This window comes from Xenopus laevis, chromosome 1S (assembly GCF_017654675.1).
Source record: "Xenopus laevis strain J_2021 chromosome 1S, Xenopus_laevis_v10.1, whole genome shotgun sequence".
NCBI lineage: Eukaryota > Metazoa > Chordata > Amphibia > Anura > Pipidae > Xenopus > Xenopus laevis.
The window spans coordinates 160,422,342-160,434,452 of NC_054372.1; the positions used below are offsets into that span (position 1 = coordinate 160,422,342).

General features: G+C 36.7%; 1 protein-coding gene across 2 annotated transcripts in view; it reads right to left on the reverse strand.

The window, feature by feature from the left end:
• Window positions 1–634: 634 nt before the first annotated feature.
• The window catches only part of kcnn2.S (potassium channel, calcium activated intermediate/small conductance subfamily N alpha, member 2 S homeolog), a 120,007-nt gene continuing 108,530 nt past the window's right edge, over window positions 635–12,111 (reverse strand). The window contains exons 6-9 of one of the 2 annotated variants that reach the window (XM_041580438.1): window positions 8,043–8,170; window positions 4,441–4,449; window positions 2,765–2,834; window positions 635–1,455 (exon numbers count right to left, since the gene is read on the reverse strand). In XM_041580438.1, the coding sequence (XP_041436372.1) occupies window positions 1,168–1,455; window positions 2,765–2,834; window positions 4,441–4,449; window positions 8,043–8,170 (495 nt within the window). In that variant the 3' untranslated portion in view covers window positions 635–1,167. The remainder of the gene's footprint in view (window positions 1,456–2,764; window positions 2,835–4,440; window positions 4,450–8,042; window positions 8,171–12,111) is intronic. The other variant, XM_018244311.2, reaches the window with a different exon arrangement.

The following is a 12,111-nucleotide window of genomic DNA, read 5'->3' on the forward strand; positions in this document are numbered from 1 at the left end:
GAGGGGGGAAAAATTCCTTCCTGAATCGGACTAGTCCCTGGATCAACTTTTACTATGAGCTATCTTCCATAAGACTGTATTCCTTCATTTGCTAAAAAGCCATCCCACCCCTTTTTAAAGCGAAACCCCTTTTTTAATCTAATGTATCAGCCTGTACCACTGACTCACAGCTCACAATGTAAAAAACCCCTTCCGAATACCCATAGACCTTTTTGCACGGAATCATAGTTTTATTATAATATGGTCCCAAACATGTGAAAGATTTGGCAACTAGGCCCTTGGCATTGAAACTGTATTAAGGAATTCTGTGTTGTCAATAAATAGTAATTATAGTCCCTCTAGAGTGACCAGTATCAGCCTGTCAGGTCAAGCAGACAGCTATGTGCAGCAGAGGCAATCACTTATGACTTAGCTCAGTGTAACTTGACAGGTATAAGTGACTATATGCACATAAAGCTTACAAGAACATGGCCAATAATGGCAGTGGGCTTAATCTTTAGATATTTCTTATGCACATTTAAATTCTAAACTGCAGTTTCCTAGAGAAATATGCATTTAGGTTTAAAGTAGCACAACAAATAATGTTTGTATAGAACACATTTTCAAATCCTTCATCAAAGATTTGGCCCATTATAATTTCCATATTGCAATTTGGCTGCAATTATACTAACCAATTAAAATGTTAGGTTATGTTACAAAAATATACTTTATTCGGTCTGTATATTTGATTGAAAACTATGTTTTGGTTTAGGTTCATTTTCATAGCAGAAAAAAATAGAGATTTTTAACTTATTGAATCCTTAATGTATCATAACAAACACAAGGTTGACAGGTAGTCCTGAGCGTCAACTAAATTAACCAAACACTTCTTTCAGAAATTAGGATTTTATTATACTATATAGTAGTAAAGTCTGAAGTGCATGAATAAAAAGTTAGTGAAATTACAGAGGAACAATCTATATAGTAATGATAGGTGCATTCACTGTGCATCTAAAAGAAATAAAAGAGTTCTCACTCTATTTGGCCTAAAACTTTGTGTTCAGGTTTCCAAGATTCTGACATCAGAACCCAGATAACACTGATTAGAACCATAGGGCTTTACAATAAAAGCTAAATTATTGACCATATGATGGCAAAAAAAAGTCTTTTTGGTTAACCTGCTTTCTTCTAGCTACTTTCTGATGAAGTTGGAGGTGCCGTGGATGAGGACCTTCTTCTTCGTGACACTGACCGCGATCGCTCAGCACTGTATGCAACATGCTTGTCATAATTTTGCAGCTGAACTTCAACCAAGTCCCTTTGTTGTTGGCTGATGGTCTGACTAATCAGTCCAGGGAGAGCTTGAATACTCCCAATTAATGTCTCTAGCTTTGTTTCTAAGACAACAATTCTCTTCTCAAAATCTTCACTTCTTTCGTTTAGATCAGAGATCATGTCATACATGATGTTTTGTGTCTATGAGGAGAGAAGAGACATGCGTTACTGCGATGACTATTCTGATTTTGGGAATATATTTGCACTGGGAAGGCTGCTAAATCTCACAGACAAAAACATTTTATATGCTCATGATTAAAGGAAATTAATATTAATCCATAAAGAATTCTAAATTTGCCTTTTAATAAAGTTCAGGATAACAAAAAGACAAGGCATAGAAAGGATTCCAATTAGTACATGCTGAATGGAGCCCCGGAATAACATCACCCAAGCAAATATAGTGGGTAGATTAAGGTAGGGAATGATGCCTTGTTAGCAAATCAAAAATATAAAAATACAAGATTATATAAAGCACAAGGTAGCTATGTTTTTATCTCATTTTCAGTATGGATCAAGTTATAATTAGGGATGCACCGAATCCACTATTTTGGATTCGGCCAAACCCCTAAATCCTTCGAGAAAGATTCCGCAGAATACCGAACTGAATCCGAAGGGGAAAACATTTTTTACTTCCTTGTTTTGTGACAAAAAGTCACACAATTTCCCTCCCTGTCCCTAATTTGGGTTCGGTTCAGCCGGGCAGAAGGATTTGGCCGAATCCAAATCCTGCTGAAAAAGGCTGAATCCCGAACCGAATCCTGGATTCGGTGCATCCCTAGTTATAATAAATGATTTGGCATATTTATACCAAAAGTGTTAATAAAAACCTAGGAATGTATCTTATGAAATGTTAAAAAAAACACCTGAAAGGTTTAAACTGAGGTATCTTGTGCTTGAGTTCATACCACTAAAAATAAACAAAAATACAAAAATTGTAAAAACTATAAAAGTAGGAATGGACAAAGGCCCACCAGTGAAATTCTATATAAATAATATAAATTTGCATTAAACTGGTCATAACTGCTTGAAAGCAAAAAAGGGAGAAAAAACTGTTAAGGACTGTATAAACATACGTATAATCAATACTAAAAAAGTATAAAAACTACTGTGACTTGTAAATCCTACACTTACAGCTGAATTGCCAAAGGTGAGACTGAGCAGCATGGGTTAGTTATGTTTTAGCATTCCTCTACCTGCTGACTTCTTACAATAAGGACTGTTACCAAATGAAGAACAGATTACAAATACACATAATGGACTTCCTACATGAATGGGCTCCTCTTGTTTCTGGCCAACAATGGCATTGTGTTTTGATTTTTGAAATTGGAAGCCTTTACTCAGTCTTTTGCCCATGTTGCGTTGTGCTAAGACTGGGTGGGAACCAGGTAAGTTATTGCTACTCCCAAACGGAGACAGAAGAATACACAATTCCTATGTCACTTTCACCAACCTTTGCTAAATCCACCAATGTGTTTGCTTGGTCATTTAACTTTCTCTGCTCCATTTTCACACTGCGCAATCTAGAAAAAAAATGTATGAGTGTTAGAACCTTTATATGGAAGTACAATTATGTCGACCTGTGCATGCAAGTTGCAACAGCAAATAATTACATGAGAGATGTTTTGAATTAAGTCATTTCTGCTATGTTCTGGTAGAATGAAATGCATGCTTCTTCATCACAGCAAAAAAACAAAGCAGAGAGTAAGATAATGTGATGTCTCCATAGTAAAGTTCATAATGACACTAGCTAATTATAGAAAAAACAAGCTATCTTACTTTAAATGGAAATAAAGCAAACATTCCTGTAATGTTACAACCATAATATGTAGACATGGCACTTGTACAACAACTGCCGGTTATTACAAATCTTGCGAGCAGATACTCGTCCATTGTCTACATGTTATGGTATGGCTATTAGCCCTGTTTTAGTCTGAGATGGATTGATTGGGTTAGCATTTTTTGATACCTGATGGAAGAACAGTGATAAGTGAGAGTTTTTTTAATGGAAATAATCATTTTCTCTGACCAGTGGCTAAAATAAAGGGCTATTTATTTGGCTCTTTATCACTACGGTAAAACATTTAATATTGTAATTTGTTCAGGTTGATTTTGGATGAATTTTATTTTCACCAAGCATTCCTACTGGGATTTTCTAATATAAGATATTGAGAATGTATAAATATCAGCTCTGATTATTAATAAACAAAGAAGGGATTCAAGCAATGAACTGAAACTACTGTACAAGGTGATGGCAGCAAGTAACATACAATTTTGTTTAAATGATTCAACTATGTCTATCCTATCAATATATGTGTCACTACTTATTAAATTCGACATTTTCATATAGTTATATGTACTCAATGATAAAAGAGTTCAACTCTTACCTTAATGATGGTTTAAGACCACCTTCCTGTAGATCAGTAACCCCCAACCAGTGATATTATCAGCAACATGTTGCTCATCAACCACTTGGATGTTGCTCCTAGTGGCCTCAAAACAGGTGCTTATTTTTGAATTCCTGCAAGTTTTGATTGCATAACAACTGCTAAACAGAGCTTCCCGTAGGCTGCCAGTCCACATAAAGGCTATCAATAGCCAATGACTGGCTTTATTTGGTACCCCCAGGAACATTTTACATGCTTGTGTTGCTCCCTGGCTCAATTTACATTTGAAATTGGCTCATGGAAAAAAAGGTTGAGGACCCCTGCTATAAAATGTATCTGCAGTATGATCAGATTCTACAGTACACAGGCAGAATGATTTCAGTTTTTAAATGGTAGGACTTTCTATAATAATTAAGTTTTATTGTTAACAATTCTAATATTTTTTTTCAAGAAAACATCAATTTAGCTGCAATGGTCGAGAAAATATATTTATTTAATGTGACTTTTTGGCCAATGAATTTCACTTATCACAGATAAAGATCATGACTGTAGGTTACAAGGTTCTATGGTAGTGTTCATCTAAATAACCCACAATGTAGTTGGGAGGACAGTAACACAGTCTGTTGTGTTGTAGGCCCCTCAAGTTTAGAAAAAGTTAATGTTTTCAATAAAGTTAGAGTCCAGCATGCACTTGTAAGAGGTCTTCAAAGACTGAAACAGCAGCTCATCCAGTGTAACTTACTTCCGTGCTCTAGTTTCATTTTGAAGAAAAATAAAAGACAAAACAAAAGAAGAACTGTTTAACATTTACTGGGAAAAGATATACAAGTTAGTTCAAATGGAAAAGGAAACACATACATGTAATTTTGCAAACGGAAAGGAAAGTTGCGTAAGCTCTGTTGGATCACACTCACACGGTATAAAAACAATGGTGATTTTTTTATTATAATTAACACAAAACATGGCCTTATACTAATCAGCCACAGAACGAGGTTGTTATCAATGCAGCTAGTTTTCCTCTGCTTTCTAGGACATGAAAGAATGAGACATGCTATTATATTGGAAACATAATCTTGGCTTCACCTCAGTACACTGAATGGGCAAAACCAATTTTTATCTCTGCAGAGCACTCCTCGGTCCAGTAGTCAAAGAGACCTAGTTATCATTCTGGCATCACATTCTGGGAATTGTAGACAACAGGAACACTAGCAGTTCATTATCTTTTCTTAGAGGTATAAATGCTAGGATAATGGATCTATGTACTCTATAATGCTCAATGGCTGTAAGACAATTACCCAAGCATGGCTACTGCTGCTAACAGAAATTTACAGAAGAAAACTGTAGCAGCAGTTCATTGGCTGGATAACATGCAAAAAAGGTATTGCACACATTGTAACATGTTATTCAAGACAGTGTGAATAAAGCACAACATCACATAGCTGTGTGGTGCAACTATTAGAAACAATAATCATAAGGAAATAAGTATCTTGCTGGGCACAGGGTCATATGTAATGTCTTATGAATGGGACACAAGGTGGTTCTGGGGTATAGATGGGAGCATTCTATAGAAGGAAGGTATGTAGACGTCTTGCAGATTAAGTGCAATGTTAGTTTTCATCTGCTTTTGTTTTTATTTACCAACAGTACATTACCTCTTTCAATTACTTCTTAAACCTAATGAAGTCAATCAGCGGTGTGTGCTTAGCAATAGCCAGTTGCACCATGCAGCTGTGTTACATGCTTATTAAAATAATTGATTTAACTGATCTTCTAAGTTATTGTTGTATACCACTTATATAACAGTAGCATAGGGAATCAGAAATGTGATAGTCAGTACCTATTATTATGTGTGCCTGTTACACTTGCATATTGCATTTACGTCTGCTTTTGCAGAATGGAAAAACAAATTGGAATTTGCAGTGTATTTTTGTGCTAGGAGGGAGTGAGGGAGCAAATTTCTACTATAGATTTCTACTAGGCAGGTATAAAAAAATTCACAAGAATTAAAAGGAGTGAAGTAGTGCTTTGTTGTTTAACAGTACAAAAGATTAAACAAAAACTAAAAATTTTTGGGAAAAAATAAAATGTTTAAAAGTCATTCCTCCAAATAATAATTACCCTTCTGTTGTGGTATGATTTAGTAATTTCCAACAAAGACATATCTGCCTTTAATTGGGAACTCACTTCTCTGTTGCCTTCATTATGTGGCACATAGATCAAGGGTCGAATTTCGAGTTCATGTTTTTTTAAAACTCCCATAAACTCCCACGAACTAGAAATTCAACCAATCTAAATTTGCTATAAAATCAAAATTTTTTAAACCCGGGTGAATATGATCAAATTGAATTTGAATCAAATTCGATTTGAATCTTAAAAACTTGATTTGAGTTTTTTTCTCCGAAAAAACTTAAATGTCAGGAAGGCTGCAAGCAACTCCAAATTGATCCCTGGATGTCTTCCATTGACTTAAACAGCAGTTCGGCAGGTTTTAGGTGGAGGAATAGTCGAATTTGAGTACTTAAAGGGCCAGAGTATGATAAATCTCAAAAATCAAATTTTTTGAAAAACTCAAATCGAAATTTGAATAACTCCTTAGTCGAATTGACAGTTTTGACCATAAAAAAACTCGAAAATTCAAATTCGAATTTTCAATTTGACCCTTGACAAATCTGCCCCTATGTCTCTATATTAGGAATTCATTAGTCAGAAGGATTCATAACATTAACCTTCAAGAGCATGACTCAACCATAAGTCAAGGACAGTGAAAAACTAGTGCTATGTAGCAGGAGGTCCTCTATCCACTGAGTTCTCTCACTCCCACTGAAGAATGGAAGTTTGTCTGCATCACTATTCGGTGAGGAATGTGTCAGCTCTCTCTCTCATTCAGTGGAAAGATTGTCCTTCCTATGTGACTGTCCAATGTCTCACTTAATGGACCAGCAATTTTACAGTTAAAATATTCACCTACTGATCCTACAAATAAACTATTATTTGCAAATAGGGTTGCCACCGGCCTAGCTGGTAAAATACCTACCAGGGCCGGGGCTGGTATTACAAATTTACCGGCAATGTAAATGCCGGTAATTTGTAATACCTATAACAAAAGCCCTTGGCCCTTCGGCAAAACTTACCCCTCCTTCGTCTTCTGCCCCTCTTGCGATGGGGCCCCACCCCCATCCATATCACGCTGTACGTGGCCCCACCCCTTTTTACGTCACACCCGCCCATTTACCCGTGACCCGCCCCTTTTTTCGTCACGGCGTTACCACCCCCCATCACTGGCCGGTAATTTTTTTTAAAATAGGTGGCAACCCTATTTGCAAACAAACGCCCTTCTTTCTAAGTGACCTACAGATAAGTGCTTAATAAGAGAGCACACAAGGGAAAGCTCCTATAGTGTATCACCAATGGTATAATTACAAGGTTTCAAAATCCTCTCAATTTACTATTTCCTGGCACCAAATATCCTATTTTTTTAATACGAGAGAGACATTCATTATACAGTACTGTAGAGAGCCATGAATGAGATTTGCAACCTGTTTATTTTTCAGTGTCAGAACTAACCCATTGTGTTCTATACAGTCTATCTGCTGTATGTTGTGTAGCCTTTTCTAATTTTTCTGATTAAATGGCTGCCCCTCCCACAGCAACTCACATATATAAACCATATTAATGTTTCAAAGCAAAAATGCCAGTTTTACCAGCCCAGGGCAGCAGTACATTATATTTTAATGACTTTAAATCATTCTCAATTTTTTTGATGTTACTGTTTCTATACTGGGAAGACAAATGCAGGCAGCACAGTATTAACTGAGGGAGAACAAAGGTCTTTGCCCTCCATTTAGAGCTCTGGACCTGAGGCAATTAACTTTGCACCCTCCCATGCCCACAGCATATGACTACTTATGACTTCATAGAATGGATGTGCAAAACCATGTCATTCAGAGCAGATTACCCTTCACAAGACTGATATATGTCCATGAGAGCAGATAAACGGTCTTTTTTGTATATCCACAGATTTACAGGAAACATTTAATGGATATATAGGTAACAACACTCAATATTGTTCTTGTGCCTTCTTACAGATTTAAGGTTTATGGGTTTGCATTTATTCTTCATACATGTGCATCTCTGGGAAAAATAACGCATCCAGTTGTGCTTATTAAACACACTCATATCTGGGCTTGGTGACACTTATAAAGAGCCCGCTACAGTAGCAGTTGTTTAAGTCACTTAAGTGTATGAGGTCCCAATATTCTCTTGAATGAGTTGTAATACATGCATACATATAAAATACACACATAGAAAAGAACTGTATAATCAAAAGCAAAAAAACATACTTACTGATGAATAGCCTGCAAAAATTTCCGTTGGTGTTTCCTAACTTTTGCGTGGTCTATCTTTTTCACTAGCTTCGTGTTTTTATAGATTAACCATGTTTCCCTGAGAACATTAGCAGCTGCATTTTTCACCTGTTCGAAGCCAAAGAGAATTAGTAAAAGTAAAATATGAGAACTCAAGCTATACAAAAAGATTATTTTTATGCATACTGTTGTAATTGTTTTGGCATTTGTATTTACAGCTGTTCAGCTCTATCAAAACAATAGCAGCATAAAAGAAATGATTGTTCTTGTTCCAAAACTGCCCATGTGAAAAAAATGCATCGACATTAAGTCAAACTGGACCAACTGAAATAGAACTATGGCGTGGAATAATGTGCATTTATTTACATGAACTGCATAAGAATGTGAGTTTGACAATACCATTAGATTTATTTGTGCTGGAGTAAAGTTTTAGGGAAGGTCCAACAGACTGAGTTGGAGCAGCAATGCATGCCAACAGATCCAAATCCTATCATGCAATCCTGTTAGTATGTAGGCCTGGCTGACACAAGACCAAAGCAGAGATGTCTGTGAGGCCTTGGACTTAAAAGAGCCCTCCACCACCAAATTCCTTTAGCTGTTACAGGGCAGTAAGTTTAACATTACAGGTAGTAAGAAATTAAAAGTAATAATAAGAGAACCATTAGCGCTTGCTTAACAAAAACATGGTCCAATTAAAAATGGTGTCATGATTAAACCTTTGCCCCAGACAGCCTTCAACCACTTCTTAAAAACACAGTTGTTCAGGAGGAAGAGAAGAGGCAAGAACCTTTCCATTTTCTCTGCTCTTCCCATGTTTACTGCCTTACTCCCTCACAACCCCTCAAGGTTTATTAACTGGGGTTAAAAATTCCAGAATTTTAGAATTTTCATGGCTCATGTTCCTTTGCAGAAGGTTGATGGAAGCATCATTAGAGCCTACCTCAATAGATAAAATATTCTTCTTTAAGCCATTTATGGAAAACTAAGAGGAAAATATATTCTATTTTCATATTAAGGGGGGAATGTGTCCCCTTTATGTCATCATTATCTAGTTAAAAGTCCCCCCACCCAATTTAAAATAATATTTCATTCTGGGGACAGTGTACATGTCGTTCTTAAAGTCTATATTAACTGTTATTGTGAGAAATAAAAATATACAATCTATACAGAAGAAAATTGCTCTCAAAGTATTTGCTTTTTTTCCCTCTTTTATTCTAGTTTTGATTCATATACTTGAAAACTTGGCAGTTCTCCAAATCTTGACCCCATGTACAATGCTCTTAATAAAGTTTATGAAGTGTTCCCTTTGAAGCTGGAATAAAATAATTGTGTGCATGCCTTAAACTTCCAGCTGACATCAAAGATGCCTTCAAGCTGATAGCCATCAAACCAAGCATTTGGCACATTTGTGATATCAAAGGGCATTGCTCCTGTTTCTCGGCTTACCCACCATATCCCTATTTATAGAATACTGGCAACTCAACAACGTCATATTGTGTTACTATGCATAGCTTGCAAGAGACAGAATCCATCAAAGGAAATCACAGTGATCCATATTTACATTTCAGTGTAATAAGATCATTTATTTAAAGGGAGAACCTTTTTGCAATATAGTAAAATAAGGGTCAGATCCTGCCTACTGTGGCAATTATTTGCACTAGGAATATAGATGTGCCTGTGTATGTCTCATTCACCTTTGTGTTGCCCCCTCCTTCCAATATAAAGAAACATCAGCCAATTTTCTATATTTCAAATATTTCTGAATGTTGTAGGTGCTTATTTGAACATCATATTATGGCAATTTAATATACAACTTAATATACAATGGAACCTATTCATGTGAACTTTTCTATTTACATTTGAGAGTTAAGATAGGGAAGGAAGAAGAGAAGGAATTACAGCCTTTATTACAACTTTGAGCATGGCTACTGAGTTCCAGCTGTTTATAGTTTTAAAGTAGTCCTGAAGTGTTGCTTTACTGCAAAGTAGCAACATGTCTCCTTTATTGTGGTGCATTTGCATATAATTTAATATACAGTACTGTTTCCTTTTGCATATCTTCCATAGATGGTGAAAAAAATGTTTTTCACAGTTTCTTGCTAAATATTATTATACTGTATATTATTTGCATGATAGCCTGCTTATGACATTAATTCATGTGAGGTGGAGAGATTCTCAAAAGTGTTAGGTCTAGGGATAGAGGAACGTTACAGCTTTACATAGTAATTGTTGTGCTCCTGCCCAAAGAATTTGTGCCACAAAACCATTATACATGGAAAAGGCATCTAACCTTCTTTTAATCGCCAACACAGGTTTCATTAGAAACTTTGCACTTAATGCATATATTTTATCTGGAGTACATATAAAAAGTTGTAGAGGTCACGTAGAAGTCAATGGAATTTGTCCTTTTTCCAATTGTAAAATCTTTCTTTAATACAAAGTTTTAGAGGTTTTTTGGGGTTTTATGATTTGCAATTGTATGAAAAATTTGAGAATTTCAAGGTTTCCGTATTAGTATTCAGATTGGTGCAGCATTTTTATTCATGCATGCAAAAAGTATCATTAGAGTGACTCACTGGGATACTTGGGTCCCATTATATAATCACTAAAAAATTATCTTTGCAAGCTTTTTTCTTATCAAAGGACCAGTTGTATGGCAGGGATACTGGCTGTGGTGGAACTACCAGGGGTGCGGGAGGTGCAATCGCAGCAGGGTTCGCACCCCTCAGGCTTGAATGCGAATCCCCCACAAAGATCTTTTCCATAGGAGGGGTGGGGGGTCCAGCTGCATGGCCTGTATTTAGGCCCTGTGCCCTATAGTTATGTTACGGGATACTTGAGTTCAGAATACTATATAAAAATTGCTCTCAGATAAAAACCATGGCGGTTGGTTTGAGATATATCCTTGCCCACTGTGACAGAATGCTCTCTAATAAAGATAACTAGGATTTAAGCCTTAAGCAGGACAAAACTCTTGCCCACAAGCAGTTTCAGGCAGGATCCAAGTCCACTTGGTTATAATGATAGCTAGAGTATTTGGAATAAAACAGGACAGCTGCTTACAGCGAGCTTCAGATAGGATACCAGCCATATGAAGTGGCAATTCATGAAATAAGGATGGAGACCAAGAGAGGAAGCTGAAATATTTTGTTGAAATACCAATGTCCAATATGCTACACCTCCACTCACCCAACACCTGCTGACTGTGATGCTGTAATACCAGCACTGGTGATTTTCTGGAATCTGAGAGGAGCACTGAACTAGATAAAAGGGGGAAGGAGTACAGCAGCAGCTTTTAAATCCAGTCAACTCTTCAAATAAACTACAACCAGCAATGTGGTCTAACCCAGCATGTGATTGTCATGGATGGCAGCTTACATGCACACCAGCAAACAAGGATGGAAAAGGCTGAATGGTATCTCAAGCAGGAGGGCCTGAAATCAAATTTTCCTGCCTGCTAGAGTAAGTGGAACAGGCAGCAACTACAGCAATGAATACCAGTAAACTTTTACAAAGAAATGAATGGCAGCAGAAATTTAGAACATTACATACAAGAGGTAATTTACTGCTGCCCCTGTTGCAAATACAGGACCACTATGGAGTGAAAAAGCATGCTCGTTCATTTTGGACTCGTGTCAGTGGCTGTTTGTGCTCTGCGCCTTAAGCCAGATTAAAAATACAGTGTTGTGTTGCTACCTACGCTCCTTAATAAGTATGGGAAATGGTACTTGTATGTGCCTGGCCACCCTTCATGAATACATTGCTACCAAGTGCAAGCAGTACTGTGTTCATGAGTGCAGGGTAGGGTATAAAGTTCAAAAAACACAGAGGATTGTAGCATGCCCTGCACTGAGAAAATGACCCCCCAGATTTTAACTAGAAGATTACTGTAAAGGCACCTGTTAATCAGAAACATCAGCCCTGAACACTGGTTATACAAATAGCATTAGTGGATTTTTAGCAGCAATATATGGCTGTTCTTTTAAAAACTCTTTTTGTTAAACAAAACAAACAATGAAAAGAATTAAAGGTAAACAAAGCTTGTTTGA